This window comes from Crocodylus porosus, unplaced genomic scaffold (genome assembly GCF_001723895.1).
Source record: "Crocodylus porosus isolate Cpor-Errol unplaced genomic scaffold, CroPor_comp1, whole genome shotgun sequence".
In the NCBI taxonomy this organism is placed as follows: domain Eukaryota; kingdom Metazoa; phylum Chordata; order Crocodylia; family Crocodylidae; genus Crocodylus; species Crocodylus porosus.
The window spans coordinates 2,898,218-2,919,511 of NW_017728921.1; the positions used below are offsets into that span (position 1 = coordinate 2,898,218).

The window sequence follows — 21,294 nt, forward strand, 5'->3', positions numbered from 1 at the left end:
TTGAGGGGTGCTGAAAAAGGTTGAAAAAGAGTTATGCAGATAACTGGCCACTTCAGCAAAGGAGGTAGTAAAAGTGTACATTTTTCATCACTTCCATCTAGAACCCATGGATTTCAGGAAGTAGGGCTCTTACTCCAAATCTTTTTGTTGGGGTAAAGGGGAATCAGGAAGCTAGCAGTTCCTGGTTCCTCAAGGTGGCTAGAGACTTCCCGCTTGTCAGTTCAGTTCCATATTTAAGCCATAACACCGGAGATGGATCCAGGGAGAGGGAAATTTTAGGTCTCTCTGCCACCCCAAAGGACTTGCAAGTCAGCATTAGAGGCATTTTGGATGGAAGCACCCCCATCATTTGTTTTGTGTGCAGGGAAAAATGATTTTCTTTGGTCTAGTGGCAGAAATAGCTAGGGGTTGAGGACTCCCCTAATGGTAGATCTGAATTTTTAGGTCCAAGCAATTGAAGGAGGGTAACCTAGTTAAACAAAAGACTAAGCAGAAATAAGAACTAGGTGGAGTAGCATATTTCAGCCAGCAAGCCAGAAGAATAACACTGTATCTTGTAGTAACAATGGTCAAACAACAAACCTTTTTTTTTTTTTTAAAGAAAAAAAAAAGGCGTGCAAGGTCAATATCCAGTACTTGTACTTTAACTGCACACTCCATGGCCAATTTCTTTCCCAGTTCCATTACAGAGCTCACCATGACACTTTTTGCTAGACATCCAACATAACTTAAAAAACTTAAAAAATTGGACAAACTTAACAAGAACTAATTAAAACAAAAAACTTAAGTGAATTTAAAAATACCAGTTTAGAGAAAAAACATCTTTATTATTAACCAGGTTTTTGCACTGGATTATGTGCCTATTGGCCCAACCTGCTGGATAACATCTACACAATGCTTCTTTCATGTTTCAAGAATTGAAAATAACTGTACAAGGTTAAAGTACAAAAGTACACAAGACAGTGGACACGAAATATCCATGTATGAGTTTACCCCGTCTGCTGCTTTGTTTGAAAAGTAAAATTTTGAACTAAAAAATACTGTCCTTCTATAGTTCTGTCAAGTTTAATGGAAGTGGGTATAACCTGATTACAACACTAACACCAGTATCACTGATCTGATATTTACAAAAAAATTGTACTTTTTCAATAAATTAAAGTCAATGCAACACCCATGCAAGCTAGAAGGCTAGCTTTTTGGTGAACAAGGACCCAACATCAGAACAAGAATCTTCCACAAAGTCCCAAACTTTAAAATCACATCTTTCAAACTGCATCCATTCCTCGCATGGAAGATGTAAACCCCAATCCCATTCCTCTTTGTGTGTGGGTCTGTGATCTTGCCATCTCATACTGGGCATCCAAATTTCTGAATACTTCTTCCTGTTGCTTCAGAGTTTTATAACTTTCTTCATCAACTGAACTACAGCCAGCTTCATCCTCACTCTAGAGATCAGACAAAAAGAAATTAGTTATAAATGTTTTAAATGCAATAACTAGCATTTTCATACACTGTACCTGTTTTACAGCTACACAAGATGTACTTTTTACTCTGATGTATTTAGAGGCTGGGAGTAATTGTCATCAAAAGTATTAAACATGCTCATGAGAACACTCAAATATAATGTGTAATTTATAGAAATAATTATGCAAGTTCCTGTCATTTGATACTCATTACACACAATCAACATTTTGCTCAACTTTTAAAAAAAGGCAGACAAATTAACCTGATCAACATTTGGATGTAACTAGTATGAAGTCAGAGATGAAATCCCATGGAAATTGGAATATTTCTACTTTACCAGTCTAGCTATCACTTGAGGGTTGCTTGTATATTTTTAAATTTCTCATGAATGGTTACAGGGAAACTACCATCCTAAAATTAATTCAAACACAAATTTGGAAAATATTTACTAACTGCACGGTCCACACCTAGACTATGAAGTAAGCCAAGTTAAAGCATAGTGCTTTTTCCCATCCCCAGACCGGTTTGTTAGCAAGAAACACCAGAAAGCAAATTCAAAAACTTCTGAATTCTCTGAGAAATATTTCTGATTGAAGTCACTAGCATCTTAATCTGAATTCAAGTTGATCTTGAAACCGTGAATACCAAGTTAACCACTTTAGCACCAGAAATTGGCAACATTAGCCTTAAAATATGTTCTTTCAAGGATTAAAGTATTAAATAGATCTAACCACAAGTAGGGATTGCCTTACCTTAATGCCCATTAACTTTCTAAATTTGACATTTTGGTCCTTGTTTCCAAAATTCAATTTTTCCCATATTTCCGCAGACTGCGATTTATCCTAAAAAAAAAAAAAAAGAGGACAGATTACATTAAGATTAAAAGCTTTTATAGAAAGTTTCCAACAATATTACAACTGAGGTAGTAACAAACAGATAGAAAGTGCCACTAAGGATCTATCCAGTGGAGTATGTGTAACAGTGTTCTCCACTGCTTCCTGGAAGATTCTCTACTTCAATTTTCAGTGTAGCATTTGCATTCTTGGCATGGGGCACATCATGAAAGAATTTACTCCCCTCACGTTGGGTTGCACCAAAGGAAGTTCTGACCATCACCTGAACAAGTACAATAACTTCCAACAAGCTCCAGAGTTTGATTAATAAATAATTTCTCCAGATAATGGTTACTGCTCTGTAAAAACAGGTGGCCACTGAATAACCTCACCCTGAAGATCTTTGTTACAACAGAGCTAACAGCACAGGCTAATTTAACTTTGCATACTTTGTATTATGTCCTCTGGCAGGGGTTTCCTGAACTCAGAGATATCAGAGCCTGATATTCCATTATGTTCTTCAGTCCAAAAATGTAGCTTATAATAATGTAGAATATAAGTGAACACAAGCAACATCATTCAGTTTAGTTCAGCTTGAGACTGCAGCAAGTAATATACTTTGAAACTATTAAGTATAAGATGCTTCTGATTAAATGATTTCATGAAAATACTAAGAATGGGTGAGAGGGGCAAGAGGGAATTACCCCTTCCTTTTTGCCTTGCCAGAGCATTTTTCGTTTTTTCTCTTGTTCAGCAAACTTCATTGGATTGACTGCTGCTGGGTTATAATAACTAGGTACAGCTATTCCAGTCTCTGCCAGTGCTTTTGCTTGCAATGCGGCCATTTGAGCTGCCATGGCTATTTGAGGAGTGACTTGTGTTCCTGATGCCAAAAGAGCAGCAACATTGATGACAGAACCTCCAGTAGCAGCAGCTGCTGAAGAAAGAAAGGATAAAAGAAAATTAAATACGAAAGTTTTGAACGTTTTTCACATACAAGGAGTAAGTTACAATTTTAACCTCTATCTCCCTTGATTGGAAACAAATAGGAATATGTCTGGATGTGATGCAAAATGCATTTGATAGAATAGCTAAAGTTTCCTAAAAATTGGAAGTTTCCCAGGAATTTTGACAAAACAGCAGTCAGTTAAACTGCACTTTGTAATGTAACCACAAGAAATCATCTCATTTTGTTGTAATACTTTGTATTTCAGAGTCAAGGTAAAATATTCCCTTGTTCTCTAGCTGCCAATACACGATCCAAGTTACAATTCTTAACTAGTAAAAGAAAAAAAGGCCAAGTATTACCTGGTTTGGGAAAACTGCTCAACCTACGGTTAACAAGCAACTCTTACTTTCTCCATAGGTTACTCTGCACCCAGTAACAGTTCATAAAGAATTACCTGCAGCCATCTCCTGTTGTTTCTGCTTTTCAACCATTTCTTTTTCTCTCTGTTCTTGCAATTTCTTTGCTCTTTCCAACCTACAAATAAGTGACATGAGGAATAATTGATTTACACACAATTAACATGCCAAAGACTAACAAAAACTGGTATGCTTGCATACAAATAGCTGTTTATTGAAGTAAAGTCATAGACTGAGCAGGAATTTTTATTATGCACAAACGTCCTGAAACACTGTTTAGAAAGTTTTGGGGAAAAAAAAAAAAATACATTTAAAAAAATTTACAGGGAGCAACAAAATGGTACATCTCCACCCCCACTACTAAACATTATAAAACAGAACAATGCACAATTATAAGCCAGCAATGAATTAATGACCTCAATCCATTTCCATGTGGACGTGCTGTCCAAATCCCAAGATATTATAACTGGTGTAAACTGGCTGGGTCTTCCAGATAAGAGACTTGCATTTGACAAAATGGCACAGGGAATCCTGTACTGTCACACTATTTGTTTTATCCGTAGTTGGCAATAGAAAGTACTTCAGTTCATTCTGTAAGATTGGTTAAGAATTTTTTTTAAGTTGGGAGAAAAAAAATTAAAAAAAAAAAAGCATCAGCCTCCCAACTTACACCAGTTGAACCAAAGTATTGAACTAAAAATTGAGTTGCATGCACAAAGGAATACTACACAATTCATTAAGATCAGGAAACCATTCACTCTTTAGTGATGCATCCAACTCCAGTAATATCCAAATACATATTCTTGAAATGTTTCTATTTTAAAAAGCAATAAACAGAGCAAATTCTAGAAGTGTGCTATAAATAAAAATAAAATTAGCCTGTGGAAGGGTTCTACATACTTTTAACATTCAAGAAGTAAATTTTCTTTGAGGGAATTCAGCAAAGTATTTTCTGTTAATCAGCTTAGTCTGTAGCTCCAGAAAATGCAGACCAGTTGCTGATCTTCAGCTTCTGATTACCATGGGCATTCGTATATATGCATGCACTCCAGCATCAGGCGCTTTTAAAAGTGCCCAGTGGTGCACTGCATGCATTTGTATAAGTGGCAAAATGCACATCAGCACTGAGAAAATGGCAGCGGCGCACTTTTGAACTAAAACACATCCAAGGTGTCTTAGTTCAAAAGTGCACCACTGTCATTTTCTCAGCACTGATGTGCATGTTGCCATTTATACAAATGCATACGATGCAGTGCCAGGCGTATCAGCTCACATGCAGAGCAGACAAGTGTATGTGTATAAATGCCTCACGGTATTTTGCTATATCGCTCTAGTCACTCACCACAGCCACTCTAGTCACTCCCTGTACTTGGGAACAAAGACTGCCCCTTATTCCTAATGCACTTTTGTGGAATCACATTGCCACCCCTCCTTACCCCCAACACATTCTTTCTTACTTGGGAACAAACTATAGCAGAATGGCAATGGCTGACAAATATAGCTCTTCTAAATTACTTTCTGTTATTTGCACACTACAAATTTATAACTGAGCTACCAATCAGAAACAAACAGAAGTCAAACATTTATGTAAAGCTCAGTGTCAACAGCAAAACTAAACTCAAGATCAGAGTCTTCAGCTGGAGTAAATTCCTTATTTGTGATGCAACTTCTACATATGTGCAAGCTGGGACTGACAGAAATGTGTTTAATTTTTTTTTGTATCGCTTGCCAACATATTAGCATCATTTAAACAGGGGTGATGGCCCCACCCACTGTTCCTTCCAAGAGCTTGAAGGGCTATATTTTTGCTACCCCTTATTTAAACAAAAATAAATGTATTACCTTCTGGCCAGAGCTTCCTGTGCATCCATTGCTGTGTTTCGTCCCCTAAAGGGTGGAGGACTTGGACTCCGGCTATGACTCCTGCTGAACCTTCGTGGTTTTTCAATTCTTTTCTTTCTTTCTCTGTAAATGATCATTTTATGAAGTCACCAAAACAATGAGGCTACATATAACTTAATATTAAATTATCTACGGACTAGTCATCTTTCAATGTCTCCCCAAAAGTGTGTTCAAACATTAAAATACTGAACATGTAATTGGAAGTATCAGTATTATTTATACTGTACACACAACTATGAAATATGATTCTCTGAAAAGCACATTTAAGTTATGGACTACTTGGGCAACTAAAAACATTAATGCTACATGAGCTTCTCTAACAAGTCCCTGGCCTCCCACTAAATAACATACATTTCTGATACTATCAAATCTTCCCAGACATGTTTCAACAGTGCATCACTACTCCTCCTCCTATACCATATTATTGATAACCAAATTTTAAGAGAACAAGGTAAGTCTATATATATACACACACACACACACATATATATATATACACACACACACACACACACACACATATATATATACACATACATACACACATACATACACACACTGCTCTGCATTTGAAATAGTATTCAATTAGCAAAAGCTTTGCTAGACTGAAAAACCTCACTTTTTTCTACAGTCGCTACTTCAGATAGTTTAATTTTTATTCTTATTCAGATAGTTTAATTTGCTTGCTGAAAACAAAGTCTGTTTTGGAGTTTACATATCAGTGAAGGGGTGGGAATCATTAAAATATAAAAAAATTCAAAGTGATACTGAATAATTTCCACATTTGACACAAACAGCCCAGAGTAAGTTACACCTTCATTGAGAACTAATATTTTCCACTACCCATATTCTGCCCTCAGCAAAAAAAACCCAACAAGTTTATAAATTCTTTAATAAAGTATCAGTAGGGATGTATGCATCATGAAGTGCACATCCAGCTACATTCCTCAGTCTACTTAACAGGCAGTGCTTGCTGAAACTAGCAAATGGATAAAACAACAGAATTCTATATGATCTTAAAAGATAAAAATCTGTTGAACACTTCCTACATGTTATTAACAGTATCGCAACAGTGCCCAATGTTTCTAATAGACCATGTACCTGGAAATGCTAAACTGCGGTAATACTAAAACAGTCACTATGTGATTTAAAATGATTATCTGAATTACAAAGAAAGAAGAAACCAGAACAGGACATCACAGGGGACTGAGGGAACAGTTTCACATCGAAGATTCACATGCATATTTTTTCCTCACCTGTTGAGCACCACTCATATTAAATTAAGTCAAACATTCTTGTAAAACGCATTCACAATCCAATAAGAAACACTTAAACATGTAACGTATTAAGAACATACAGAATACAAAACTTACCGGCTTCTACTCCTAGTCCTACTTCTGCTTCTAGTCCTATGTCTGTGTCTAGATCTTGATCTAGAACGAGATCTTACACGCCGCTTTCTCTCTCTGCTTCGAGATCGTGACTTTTTTCTGTCACGGCTTCTACTACGATGACGTCTGAAACACATATCCCAAATACTTACAAATTCTTGAGGGCCTGTTCTGACTTCTACTTAAACCCTTACCGAAAGAGTACATAATCGTTTTAGCTCATCTATAGAAAACATTTCCCAAAATAAAAATTACTAGAAAATTTTTAAGTGAGGAAAGCACGGGATGAGAAACAAAACATGACAGAATATGTATAAGAAAGCCACCACATGCATTTAGAACTTTGTATATCATTAAGTAACGTTGAATTCATCAGTTATTTACAGAGTATGAATGTCTGGAGTAGCTCAAAGAACTGAGTGCATCAGAACAATACAGGAGTCCTACGTTTCAGCAATCTCTCCTAAAAACATCAGTTCTTGATAAATTAAGGACAGGAACTTTAAAGGGCCACATATGGAAAAAAAGAATGTTGACATAAGGAGGAGACCATGTACAAGGGAACATTTATAAAATATATATTCACTGTACTAGTTTGCATTTGGATTAATTTTAGATACCTTGACTATCCAGCCTTAGGCCAAGTAAATGCAGAAAAAATCTTGACTAACAGCGCATGCAGTATACAGAGTGCAATCTTGCCACTGTGGCTTTAACAATATGCAAAAATCTCTTTTTTAAATTGCAGACAATTTATTTGTATATGGAAAAATCTAAAACAAAAATAGTTTATTTTTGACAACACAATTAGAAAAAAGAACAATTGCTGAATATAGATACCTTACCTTTCACGAGACCTGGATCTTGAATGACTTCTACCTCTTGATGATTTTCTGTCTTTGCGCTTATTATGTCTGTCCTCACCATTTTCTGATGAATTTAGACTGTCTCTCCCCTTGTCAGAAGAATGTTCTTTGTCATTATGGTCCTCAGATTTGTGTTTCTTGGAGGACTTCTCTTTGGACTCGTGTCTTCTTGCCTGTTTTAAGAAGAAGTTGGTTCTTTCAGGAAAATAGTGCAACAAAGAGAGTTAGTATGGGTATCAGAAGATAAAAATGATATGTTGTGATGCAACATTAGTAACCTTAGGAGCGTGCCTCAAGAATGATGGCTATTTTACTTAACACCGCCAACTACCTAATGTTGCAGATGCACACTATCATTTTTAAAACATGTTTTTGGCTCCCCACTTTCTAAACTATCTTTAAGACTCCCATGAGAGCACTGTTATACTGTTTCCTGATACAAGTTCACAATACTGCAATGAAAAGGGTAACCATTTTCAGTTACTTGTTACTCCATCTATCCTGGAGCAGTAATAAAAAGTATCTAACATGTTCCTGTCTCTACAAGTTATCTATTACATGTATAGACACACATACATACATAATAATGTGTCTAGAGCCACACCATTTTACACAAGCTTTTTTTAATCCATACGTATAACCATCATAAATTAAGTAGCATCACTGATTCAAACTAATATATTAAACTTCCCCATTAAAAAAGTGTTTATGAAAACATACAAGGTTGACATCCTTGTTTTCCATTCTTAAAACATTCAAGCTTCACTTTGAGGTCTCACACTTCAAATTAAACTAAAATGATACCCTGTTATGCTCTACTGCAACTTTTTTCTGCAGTGCCTTTTTATTAAAAGCAGACTCATTCCTTTTATAGCTGCAGTGCCTGGAGTACTCTGCAAGGTCAGTTCTTATTTTTGCCTAGGCTTTCTGTGGAACCTAAGCTATGACATCAACAACTCTTAATATATCCAATTAATTTTGTACGGTTTCTTGTTTGAACTACTGCAGACCACTTAAGTCTTGGTTTCCACATAAAGGGTTAAAAACAACTTAATAAATACGAAATGTTGGCTCCTCAGTGGGAGCTAGTGGTCCTCGCTGCTACTGCAGCCCAGCCTTGTAGCCCATCTGGAGGCAGGGAGGAATGAAGGGCAGCAAACAAGTTGGCAGCTGCCCCCTTGTCCCTCCTCCCCCTCCTAAGGCCATTCTGCCAATCGGTGCCTGGGAGAGGGGCCACTGAAGCACATCCGGGAAATATCTGTGGAATTTATGCATGCCATGGACTAACCTGTGAAAATTGTTTAGTTTCTCCGTGATTTAAGTAGACCCCTAAAGAATATACAGCAAGTCTATGTATATGCCAGCAGTTTAGAATCCAGGTTCACCTAGATCTGCCCTGATCTAATGTTGCATATTTAAGCACCTCTCCCACAACCACCAAATTATTAGTTAAGACACAAGTCTGATAGAGATTGGTCATAATTAGAAAGTACCAAGTTTTGAATATTCTCTCAACCAAATCTCTCCAACTAAACTTGGGCTGGTATATTTTATATTCCAGACATATACAAGAGAGTTCTTCTCATAATTGTGTACATGTCTAATATTAAAGACAGACATGTCTTCTTTGCCTTTTTTCTCAGCAATGTTTCCTTTAATTCACTAAACAGTTAGTGAAATCTGATATATACATGCAATTAAGTCAACAGTTGTTTGTTTTTAAATGTTCGCTACCTACAGGAATTAATTTCAAAGCATGCAATTTAAGTAAGATATTTTGACCTACACATTCAAAGAAGCTTTAGCCTTGGGCCATTCAAAAGTTTAAAAAAATTGCAAATTCAAGTGAAAAAAAAATGAAATAAAAAAAGCATTCAGCAAGATTCTAACAAGTTATTTTTCACTCAATTAAAAAGATGTAAAAGTTTCACTTAGCCCTAATATGGCAATAATTACAAGTGAAAGAAAACTTTCTGAACCTAAGAATGAGAGTTTCTTTTTGATCAGTCTTCTAGACACACACTTAGTAATAAACACCATTATATCCCATAAAGGATTTAAGATATTTTTAAGGGAAATGAGAGTTTGAATGACTAATAGTTACCTTATCATGAAGTAGGCTTATATTTTTGCTATCTGAGTCTGCAGCGTCTTCAGTTCAGTCTCTTCGCGCATTAGCACGCTGAGTATGATTTATTATAGAAATGTTATCATGTGATCTAAACAATATAGTCAATTTTACAAAAACTCTCCTACATCATTTTTTTTTTTTTTTTTTTTTAAACAGAGCTTCCATTGGAATGAGGAAAGGAGAAGTTCCAGACCCACATTACAAGTTTTACGAGTTCCCCATCTACCCAACCTGTTCTTGCCCCACATAACTTAGCTTCTCTTCTGGCTATTTCTGCTGCTCCTTGCTTGTTTGTTTGATCTCTTCTCCGATGAGTAAGCCAGTTATCTCCAATGTATCATTGTTGATGCCTTTTTCTCATTCCCCTTGCCCTAAGGTTATTTTTCTTATTTTATTTTTTAAAGAGAGCTTTTGCTATTGCAATTTCTAGGCGACTTGCTGACATCGGAAAGGCTGCAGCAGTCTTTAAAATTCAAAACGACAAACAGAGCTTAGCCACTGGGGAATTTTACTTATTTCGTTTTAAAAGAATTATTCTCAGGTAGATGGGTATCTAACACTGAAGTCCTGAGCAGTGGTCAGGAATCAGAAGACCAAAGGCCTTTGGTTAATGGAAGCTCTGCGAGACAGTCACCAAGAATACCAATTATATTTCTCCATATGAAAAGCTCATTTTGCTGTTTCCACAAAAAGAAAACTAAAGTTACTAGATTCTGAATGTACTTTTGCTATTAACTATTACCTTCTTGTCAAAATGATGGCTTCAATCATGCTTCGCTAGGACAGGTACTCCATGCCCATTTAAGTTTATGAGTTCCAATTTTTTGTACTTACCATTAAGTCACTTTTATATAAAAGTTTACACATGTGCAATATTACAAGATACTTTTAAAGAAGTATTGTACAATTACCTAAGCACTACAAAGTGTTAATTACCTCTTTGCTTCTGCTCCGACTTCTGTGTTTTCTTCCTTCATTATCTGGAAAAGAAAATGTTTATTATTCATCAGATAACTATGAGCCCTTAAAGACTACAATGGTCTAGTATTGTTAATATGAATTTAAGCTGCATCTACTTATTGCACTTCTTCCCCCACCTCCATGCCAAGGCAAGAACAAAAGGTTAAAGATACGTACTTTGCTAGCATAACAATGATATTTTAAATCTACTAGATTAAAGAAGTTCTTAAAATTTTTTTCATTACTACTACAATTTCTTCTTTGCATTTTATTCAACTCTAATGGGGAAAGACTAGCCTGTTTCACACTTCCATACTCATGTATTGGAAAGAACTCTTTAAATGTTGGATAGAAACCACATGGGAAAAAGTGGAATAACCCACATGTGCCCAATTAAAACAGAAGTATATATGAGATTTCCTAATTATTTATGCTATTTTGTGCATCTCCAAAAGAGAAATACCAACTGATCATTTAGAAGATTTTTTTGTTGAAGCACATGAAATATTAAAATTTGCAGTTTAATAGAACAAAAAAACCCCCCAAAATTTAAAATTACTTTAGATTCAATATTAACTTAATACTAAACTTCCCCAATCTGGCACCATACGAGAGCAACTTTCCCCAAAACTATATTAAGAGAGATTCAGGTTCTGCAAGGATGCGTTTTTATGCTTTTTGTTCTACAGTATTTTCAAATGATGCATTGAACTATAAGAAATAAAATACAGAGTTTTAACTAATTATTTGCCACTTTACTTCTACATGATTTCCACAGTATCACCAGGATGAAGTTCACACATTTTTGCTAGAATCCACCAAGAACTGGCACAAGAAAGTTAGCTTGCCTTACTTGGATGCTTTCATGTTACCCAGTTACAATAATATATTATCTCAAAAAACCTGAAGTCTGGGACACCTGCCATATGATAGGATTGTGCAGTCCACTGTAATTAAAACTGAACCAATTACAGCAACATTCCTTAGCAGTGAGCCATACCTGATTTTCGTTTTCTTTCCCTTGATCGTGAACGTGATCTTGAGTAATGATGTTTTGAGGTTCTAGGAGAATTAGATGCATCTGACTGTTCCTTTTTCTTCTCTCTCTCTGGAGATGACTTTTCTGCAGCTATTCCATCTCGTTCAGTATCACTACCCTAGATGGGCAGAAGAAAATATTATAAAGTTTAAGTACAGAAATCTCTTTGGTTCTGAAAAAAATCACGGACAGTCTAGCACTGAAGAATGATTTCTTTTCACCATAGCACTCTTTTAATAACTAAACAAATATCTGTTTAAAAATAGAATGTTTTAGGATATTTAACATTTTTATTAAGGTAACAATATGAATAGAATTCTGCCTCATTGACATTTGTATGCTAATTATATAGTGAAAGACTAGTTTATCAAGAGCTGTTACAGACTAGCACCCAGAACAGAATTAATAGCTTCACCCCAAACCAGCTCATCTGTAAAAAGAACTCGTTTGTAAAAGCAGAATTTACCATTTTCAGGTTTTTGGGGTTTTTTTTTAAAATTTCAGTTATAAAATGCAGTGTGAAGCAAAGCCTACCGTGCCAACCTTATAGACTTTTCTCCAAATAGCGTCTATGTATTCAAATACTATTTATGTAAGTTCATATCTCAAAAGTTACTGCTCATGGATAATGCTGGCCATACATGGCTGACTAAATGACATTACAGATTAGGGTATTACAGCTAGGACACTGCTGTACATCAATGTTCAATTAATGGTGAGATAGGAATCAAGCACAAAGTTATTACACATTTTCTGTATGATAACTTTGTGGCTTATTCCTTGTTTTATGACACCATTAATTGCTGAGGGCTCTCAGCCACTGGAGTGCATGGTGTACCTCTGCAGCTGGGAACCCAGATCAGCTGATAAGACTCCTAGCCATGGGAGCTTCCTGCTTGCCAGTGGTGCAGGGGGATCACAATCCCAGGCTCCCCTTGTACCAATAGTAAGGCATGATGGGATCAGAGGCTGGACTTCACCATCATGCCTCTTGCCATGTACGTGTGGCATGGCAAGAAGCACAATTGTGGGGATCTTGCATCAGATCCACTGTGCCTTTACTTGCACAACTGCCAGGGGTCTTAAAGTCCTCCAAGCCATCCTACTATAACTGTCAATCTTATAGTAGCACTGTCTCAATGACCACCATAATAAATCTGATTAAGACTGCAAGGCCACACTTTCCCTCATCTTCTCTTAATTTTATTGTTAATTCCACAAACGGATCTTCGTATATAAAAAAATTCAAACTGAGCTCTCTTCTCACAGTTGACCATCACGTAAAACACATTCTATAATGACAGATGATGCTGTTATTGACTCTTTGCAATATCACTGGTTTCTGTGCCTTTGAACAGATGAATTGAAAGCATATGCAAAACCACCGAAGACAAATGAGTTAGTTGCAGGTCTCATTAAAGGGCATAATTTGGCTTGCAAAATATGTTACTCATGAAAGGGAGAATAATCTGACTAAGTACGTACACAGGGAGTTAGAAAAAACATTTTTAACTTGCAAACTGAGAAAACAGACATGGAAATTAATAACATGATAAATAAAGCACATCAGTTAGGGTTTTTTAAGGTTTCAATCTCTGGATAGAAAAATATTTTAAAGAAGGGTTAGTTGTTCTGACTACCCTTTAGAAACTTTGTTATTTTGCATACATGATGGGTTTTCTAGGATAGTCCTGTAACTACAACCATCTCTCCTAATATTCACATTTCACTTGCTAATATTCATCCCACCCAGGCTGCTAATTTTTTTGTACCGCTTTTCCTTCCATCGTAGACTCTTGGCACAATTCTAGTAACTAGGCCTAAAGTGAAAAGTAAGGCAAAGGGGTCATTATTTTTACACAATCATGGTAACAATACTACCAAGCTCTTACATAGAACTTATGGTAACCATGAAGTAGATTTTGTGCTTGCAACATACTGGTGGTAATTGTTCTTTTTTGTACAGGGATGCAAACATACAGAAATCATATATAGAAAACAATCAACAAGAAATGGCATCTAGGAATTGGCTACACCAGGGGTGGGCAATTATTTTGGGTGGAGGGCCACTTATTGAGTTTTGGCAAGCAATCAAGGGCTGCATGATAGGCAGCCAGGGGCAGATAAATATTAATTTTATAAATTTTTTAGGGGCCCCATGGGCCGGATAGAATGTCCTGGCGGGCCGCATTTTGCCCACCTCTGGTCTACACATTATTGAAGCAATATACTGCATGATACCTCTCTATAGTTATAGCTCTATAGCTGAGTGTGTCACAGATAAGTGACAGAAATCAGAAATAAAAGTGAGTGGTCCCCTCATTTATCATCCTACCAGTCCCAGTTATCCTGGGCATCCCACAACTCCAAAGTTAATTTCTCCATTTCATTTTTGTCCCGCTCTCCTACCACTATTGCCAAAACAGCAGTTATGTGAGATGTTTCAACACAGGTACACATGGTTTCAAAGGGCGATTCAGATCCCATTTCCTTAAGATGGGAGAGGGAAGGGGATGAAACCCAGACAGTTTTAATTAGCTGTCTTTTTTCATATCAATAAGCAATGGCCAGTAGAAAGTGAACCTGTTGGACCAATTTCCAACTCATTACAGTCTTACTACTCATTTCTGACATCATTCCTTATTACTATCTAGCTGGGCTGCAACAAAGACTCTTCTATACTACGCAGAAAGGTTCAAACCCAGAAATAAAACATGCACCTACTTATAACTACACACAATGAAGACAAATAAATGGGACTATTCACAATAGGCAAGGTATGTGCCAAGACCAGGGTTGAATTGCAAGAGTCCTTCACCTTTTATCAAAAAATGCAATTAGCTCTGGGTCAGTCATCAAATCATTTACTGGGTCAGACTCTGTGTCCATGTGCCCAGTGTCTTGTCACACAGCAGGTGCTGTCTGGGGGGCTCTGCTCACTGTCCCCCCTTGCAAAACAGGGATGAGAGTGATGGTCCGCATGTCCTTTGCGCTAATAAATTAGCTCTTTCCTTAGTGGACTCCCTTTTTAAGGGAGCTTACAGGTGTTCGTGGCAGACAACAGCCAAGTAAACAGGCCTGTGTCACATAGTGGCAGACAGGCTGCTGAAAAAGGAGAGTGACCGAAGTCTAACCACAGGCTTTCCCCCCTTCCCCCCCCCTCCACTTGCAGCCTCCCAACATTCAAATAATAGAACATTTCAATTTGGACACTGTGCCCCCCCCCCAATATCTGCTCCTAGACACTGATACCTGTCCTCCAAGAGCATGCCCAACCCCTTTTCGACTCCAGCCACACCATCACACCTGGGAGCAACCGGTCGGATTCCTCCTTGGGCGAGAAAGACCTCCCTTAGCATTAGTTTTAAACTCACTGCTAACTCCTTTCACGTCAGGAGCTAGGGGGCTGCCACCAGGAACGCTGGTTTTTGGCAAGCGCGTTTCCTTTGAGGCACCCGGCAGGGCCCCTTCCCCAGGTCTCCGCTCTGAAACGGCTTCGCTTTTTGAAAAGGGCCAGTTATCAGAACAATTCAATGGGACGCGCTGCCCTTTGTACGAGCTCTGCTGGACGGGTGCCTCCACACGCGAGCGCCTGTTTTCAATGGGGAACTGGCGGCGGGAGCAAGCGTCTCCCCCCCGCTGAGCGGTGCAGGGGAGTGTCCCCCCCATGGAGAAGCGAGGTGGGGGGGCCCAAGAGGCCTCCCCCCAGTTCTTCTACAGAGACAGAAACTTCTGGAACAGGACCGCGGGGAACGGGGCGGAGCGGCGCGCCCGCCCCTCGGGCCCCATCATGGCGCCGGCTCTGAGGGGAGGCGACCGGCGCCATTTTGTGCAGCCGCGCACTCGGCTTCCCCCAGCCCGCCCGCGGCTCCCGGCAGTCCGCCCCGCAGGGGCCACCCCACGTACCGCCATGTCCTCCCCCCGCGCCGGGGGGCCGCGCTCCCCCACGCCGGCTCCTGGCTGGGACTTGGGCTCGGCGGGCGGCTGTAGCTCGGGCGCTGCCTAGCTGCAGAGGCGGCCCCGCCCGCTGGCTCCTCGGGTGCCCGGATGGAACAATGGCGCCGGTGCGGTGAGGAGCCGAAAGCACAGGGAGGGGTCGAGGTGCATTCTGGGGCGGCGGGAGGGGCGTGTTGCCTCGGCAACGGCCGCCAAGCTGGGGTGGGAGGAGAAGATTGGCGCGCGGACGTCGTCTCGCGTAGCTTCGCCCCGAGGTTTCTTATCCCGCGCCGCGTTCCGTAACCGCTGGAGGGAGGGGGCGTGGTTCCCGCCAATTTGAACCTGAGCGGGTCTGAGGTGAGGGTTGAGGCTGAGCATCCATCTGTCTCTTGAAACCCTATCTGTCTCCGCACGCAGTTGCTGGTCTAGGGACGTGACGGCTCCGCTGTGGGGAGACCTGGTGCTAGGCCCGCGCTGCAGGGGTGGGGCTGGGGTCAACCTGCGCATCCCTCAGGTTGATGAGGGATGAGAGGTCTGGAAAGCGAGACGTATGTGGGAAGGCGGGGAGAATTCGCAACCTGTAGTCTGGAGACGGGAAAACTGGGGGAGGGAGATTGATACCAGCCTTTGAAGGGCAGCAACAGAGGGGATGGGGACAGGACTAGGGACAGCGTCAAGCTTCAGCAGAGGAAATGGAGGTTGGAGATGAGGAGGAACTGTCTGATGGTCCAGCATTGCCCAAAGATGCTCCATGCTTGGACGTTTTGAAGGGCAGTTTAGACAGACCCCTGGCTGGGGCGGTTTAGACAGGGGCGATTGTGCCTCAGTGACCTGGTGAGGTCCCCTCCAGCCCTGCTCTCGTGTGATCCCAGACTTGGCACTTTACTTTACTGCCATTTTGTTCCGTTTTCTGCTCTAGATAAAGAATTCAGCATGTGGAACGAGATTGATCTTCTCATAAACGACGACACGGGAAGTGGACGACTGAGCGCAGGTTCGGGACAAGAATGTGGAACTGCTTTGTACCAAGTGGATACCCTTGTTAAAATAACATCTTCCGACAAGGTATCAGAGCTATAGTTTTGTTATGCTGAAGCTTATTTCAGGCTTTTTGTACAATGGATACGTTCTGTTTGCTTTCTTTTGGCTAGTAGGGTATTACCAGTTGTGAGTTTACATAGTGTTTGAAAAACATCTTTTTTGGGAGGAGGGGGTGTTAAGGTTCTTTGGTTAGTTATGCTTCACAACTCTTTGTTTCTAAGGTTTTGGTTAATCCAGAATTGCATGCAGTCAACTCAACTGATGGCTGTATTATTGTGACTGACAGATCAGTGGCACTTCTTGACAGCATTTGCCAGTCTCTTCAAATGCACATTCAGTTTGGTAAGTTTACTGCTTGGGACTTAAACTGTAAATCAAAATAGGCTTTGAATTCAGTTATAATGTGCAAAAACCAATAAGGCTGTATGTTTAATTGTTGGAAATAAAGCAAGCATGATGCCTATCTATGTATCATGGTATGAGAAAGCATTTAGACATAATAACTTTGTAAACAGTACTAAATTTCTTCTGATTCTTGCTTCTCAAATGGCAACGGCAGCTATTTTACTTGTTAAAAAAAGAAAGTAGTGCTTTACCAAGCACCCTTCACAGAATGGAGGTTGTTAATAATGAATGGTTTTTAGCATGTGCATGGCAAATATCTAACTGCTGTTCACATAAGGAGGTTAGACCCATAGTACCCAACCATATTGGTTTTAAATAATAAAATTTATATTAACACCAAAGTTAAAGAAAAACATGGCAATATTGAAATTGTACTTTGTCAATTTTATGTGGACAGCAAACAGAATTGAGGAGAAGTTTTAGAACCCAGCTTATGGTGGCCTCAAGACTGGTTTCTTTGTCCCACAAGCAAATTGCTATATTTGTGTTTTTAAGTTATGCTAAGGGCTTTTAAAATATATTGAAATGCTAGGAAGGAACATAATTATATTCCATAAATAATTTTGAAAGAATGTGGGATACTTCACTAGCAACGTATTTATATTTGCACTCCACTGCTTGTAATAACATAGTATTTGAAATTTTCAGACACTAATGTGGATGTTGTTGGTTTGTGCCAAGAAGGACAGTTTCTTGTAGTGGGTGAGAGGAGTGGCAACCTACATCTTATTCATGTCCCATCACAGCAAACCTTGCTAACAAAAGTAAGAGACATTTTGTTCCATTTCATATTTATTGAAACCCATCCTTTTTTTATTGTTGCTTGTTTTCATTTTTATAAAATGTATAAATATTGGTGGACTGTGTTTCTCAAAAGTGGTTTTGTTTGTTCGTTTTCTTTTTCTTTGATTTAAGCTGGCAGATTATGCAGGAACAAAAACTGTCCCTAAAGTTCCTGTAAGTATGTTTTTTTAAAAAAAAAGCTGCGCAAGGAAAAACATTTGTGTAAGGAGATGCCAGACTGAGCTCTAATATTTGTGTAACTAATCCTACATTTAAAAAAAAAAAAAAAAAGCAAAGTACAAAAATGATGCAGAATTTCTGGGGGAAAAACCCCTAAGTTTTTAGTCTTATGTGCTCTTTTTAGTAAACATGAAATAATATCTGTTTTACATTAACGTTCTTCTTAGGTTTTGGTTCAGGAATCTTCAAATGAAAAGATGTATTTAAATCTGATTATAGAAAAAGACAAGGCAGAGCCAGGTAAGCATTCCGTAATGCTTCTTAAATTTATATTGTCTTCTTTTTCAGAACAACCTGATTCTACACCACTTCAGCAAAAGGCTTCCACAAGAAATAACCAGTTTTTATTTATAATAAAAGTAGGCTTTTGATGACTTCCTTCAATCAAGCACCCCTTCATAGGAGTCATAGCCCAAGTGTCCACACCCCTATTGCTGACTCCTCAGACTGATTGACTGGGGCTTTACACAGGAGTTCTGAAAATACAATTGCTCTTCACTGAACAGATTGAGCACAAGGAGGGCAGATGGGTTTTTTTCTCAACTATCTTCTGAATGCAGTACCTCTCCCTCTAATCTAGCCATCTTGTGGAAGTCCAGTGAGTTTGTCTACTATCACAAAGAAAATGTTCTCACTGCCTCATTGGGCTGCTAATAAGTCTCTAGGACGTAACAGCTCTTGCCCTTTTAAAACCTTCCAGTCCATTCTGTCCATGCAACTCTCTAATATGCCTTGTCAGTTCAGTGAAACAACCTACTTGGGGATTTGTTGCTTAGTTACCATCCATCCAAGGTTCAGATATGAAAAGCTGGTTTGCTCTGAGTGGCAGCTGTGTCTTTGGAGTTTTAGTCCAAGATGGAAACAAAAAGTAGATAGGTAAAGAGTAATCTTACAATAAAAATGGAATCTGCAGTCTGACACAGATGTGTGTAAGATTCTTAAGCTTTATATATGTCCCTACATTATCACTGCATGTTTGTTTTGTTTTTAAGTGATAGAGCTACTATAAAATTATTTTGGACTAAATTATTTCCTAATGTCCCATTATATAAATGGGATATTTTTTGCACTCTTAGCAATTGAAATTGGTATGTTTGTGTCCTTTTCTAGGTGTCTACCATATGTTCATTCTCACAAGTAATGGCTGCTTTTGCATTATGTGCCTCCCACTTGCAAAAACTCAGGAAGGTAAGAGGATACATAAGTCAGGAAATTCATTTTAAACATAGGTGATATTAATTGATCATAACTAAAAAGACCCTTGTCTACTGCTTTCTGTATTCATTAAGGGGCCAGTTCTGTGATAGGCAGAGCAGTTTCAACCCACAAACTACTTACATGTATGTTCCCATCAATACTTCTGTTTCTTTTGGAGAGAATTGCATGTTATAGGAACAGAATGCCAAATCATAGTATCATTATCATACTGAAGAATATAAGACATTGCTTAAATGGAACATCCAACAGCACAGGATGAGCCCGAGCTTAATTTCAACTTAATTTTCTCAAATTGCATACTATAACCAGTAGAAATATATGTGAACTCTGATTTAATGGTTAAAATGTTTCCAGAATTCTCAGCTTGGCAGTACAGCTATCCAATATGATTCTTTTTAGAAAATTATTAAGATGTATTATTTTGTTTTTTTACACTGTATTTTTCCCCTAATTTTTGTAGCTATTGACAAGATGGACATGATTACAGCAAAGAAGGTAAGTAGCAGTGTCCACCCATCTACTTTGTCTTACAGATCTGTTATTTCTAGTAAGCCTTGGATCTATATAGTTTGAGGTGGGGAAAATCCAGCCTATGGGTTGGATCCAGCCCACCAGGCCATTCTGTCCGGCCTGTGGGGCCCCTAAAAAATTTAGAAAACTGTTATCTGCCCATGGCTGGCTGTGTAAGCTGATGAGGCACCGGGGTGGCAGCAGTAAGACTTGCTCGGCCTCTAGAGGCTTCTAGCCTGGTGACCCTAGGGCTGTTCCCCCACCCTCCCTCTGTCTGAGAGTGCAAACTCAGATAAGAACTGGGGCAGCTGGGAACTGTGTTCTGTCAGACCGGCAGGCGAGGGGGTGGGAAGAAGTGGTATGAGCAGGCTTGGGGCTCGTTGCGACTGTGCACTGTTGAAGGTTTTCCTGCTTTGGGCCATGATCGTTCCAAGGCCTCACTGCCTCCTGCTGCCGCTGGTGGCAGGGAATGTATGCAGTGAGGGGTGGGGGGGGGTCCCCCCCCCACCTCACCATACTCGTGTACCAATACCCCCTCCTTGCACCACCATGCACACCCCATACCCTCTCACACCCCATCCACTGTCCTCCCCATGCACTCACAGCACCCCACAAACCCCATACCCACCCACATATCCACATACACAACCCCATATATACCAACACCCCCACAAACCCCACACACATCCACAAACACCTACAGCCCTCCATAAACCTATACCTACCTACCCCACAATATATAAAAGTAAGACTTGATTTTAAGCTATTATACAATCACTTGTGTTCTGTGTATGCTACACAAATGCACATAAATCAAGACAAATATTTTTTTAAATCAAATTAATGTATGTTGTAGCAGATGTCTGATTGTTAGAATGTAATTGGCTTTTTTCCGGTTCCAAGATGGCAAACCCCCTTGCCAAAAGGAGGAGTACTGGGGGCAAGGTGAGGGACTTCCAGTCCCAAGATGATGACCAGGAACAGGGCATGTGTCAAAGGGCGGGCTTACCCATGTGGCCCTTGACAGTTTGCCAAAACTCATTAAGCGGCCCTCCAGCCAAAATAATTGCCTGTGCCTGATATAGTTGGATCAACACAACTCTATTTTGTTGATTTTTAGAGAAATAAAAAGAATCTCCCAAGTTATACCAGTGTTTAAAGTCTTCAGCTTTTACATTTTAACTAAGCTTTGTTTTATTAATAACTTTTT

The 21,294-nt window shown here is 39.2% G+C and overlaps 2 protein-coding genes and 1 long non-coding RNA gene across 7 annotated transcripts in view; 2 read left to right on the top strand and 1 right to left on the bottom strand.

The window, feature by feature from the left end:
- Nucleotides 1–5,662, top strand: part of LOC109312643 — a 22,611-nt gene extending 16,949 nt beyond the window's left edge. Inside the window, exon 3 of the long non-coding RNA XR_002101883.1 lies at nucleotides 5,651–5,662. This is a non-coding gene — a long non-coding RNA (uncharacterized LOC109312643). The remainder of the gene's footprint in view (nucleotides 1–5,650) is intronic.
- On the bottom strand, nucleotides 803–15,997 carry RSRC2 (arginine and serine rich coiled-coil 2). 5 transcript variants are annotated; one of them, XM_019538756.1, is made up of 10 exons: nucleotides 15,858–15,997; nucleotides 11,913–12,069; nucleotides 10,889–10,932; nucleotides 7,801–7,994; nucleotides 6,938–7,081; nucleotides 5,505–5,627; nucleotides 3,701–3,780; nucleotides 3,002–3,231; nucleotides 2,217–2,306; nucleotides 803–1,445 (listed from the first exon to the last, which is right to left on the bottom strand). In XM_019538756.1, the coding sequence occupies exons 1-10, from the start codon at nucleotides 15,861–15,863 to the stop codon at nucleotides 1,266–1,268; spliced, it is 1,248 nt and encodes a 415-aa protein (XP_019394301.1). In that variant the 5' UTR covers nucleotides 15,864–15,997; the 3' UTR covers nucleotides 803–1,265. The 5 variants fall into 5 exon arrangements, with proteins under 5 accessions (XP_019394301.1, XP_019394304.1, XP_019394300.1 ...); XM_019538759.1 differs by having other exon boundaries at nucleotides 7,801–8,016; XM_019538755.1 differs by having other exon boundaries at nucleotides 3,002–3,234; nucleotides 15,858–15,996.
- A 793-nt stretch (nucleotides 15,998–16,790) lies between these two features.
- The window catches only part of KNTC1 (kinetochore associated 1), a 43,756-nt gene continuing 39,252 nt past the window's right edge, over nucleotides 16,791–21,294 (top strand). The window contains exons 1-6 of the mRNA XM_019538770.1: nucleotides 16,791–16,952; nucleotides 17,150–17,270; nucleotides 17,982–18,097; nucleotides 18,524–18,596; nucleotides 19,467–19,544; nucleotides 20,035–20,069. Of these exons, the coding sequence (XP_019394315.1) occupies nucleotides 16,821–16,952; nucleotides 17,150–17,270; nucleotides 17,982–18,097; nucleotides 18,524–18,596; nucleotides 19,467–19,544; nucleotides 20,035–20,069 (555 nt within the window). The 5' untranslated portion in view covers nucleotides 16,791–16,820. The remainder of the gene's footprint in view (nucleotides 16,953–17,149; nucleotides 17,271–17,981; nucleotides 18,098–18,523; nucleotides 18,597–19,466; nucleotides 19,545–20,034; nucleotides 20,070–21,294) is intronic.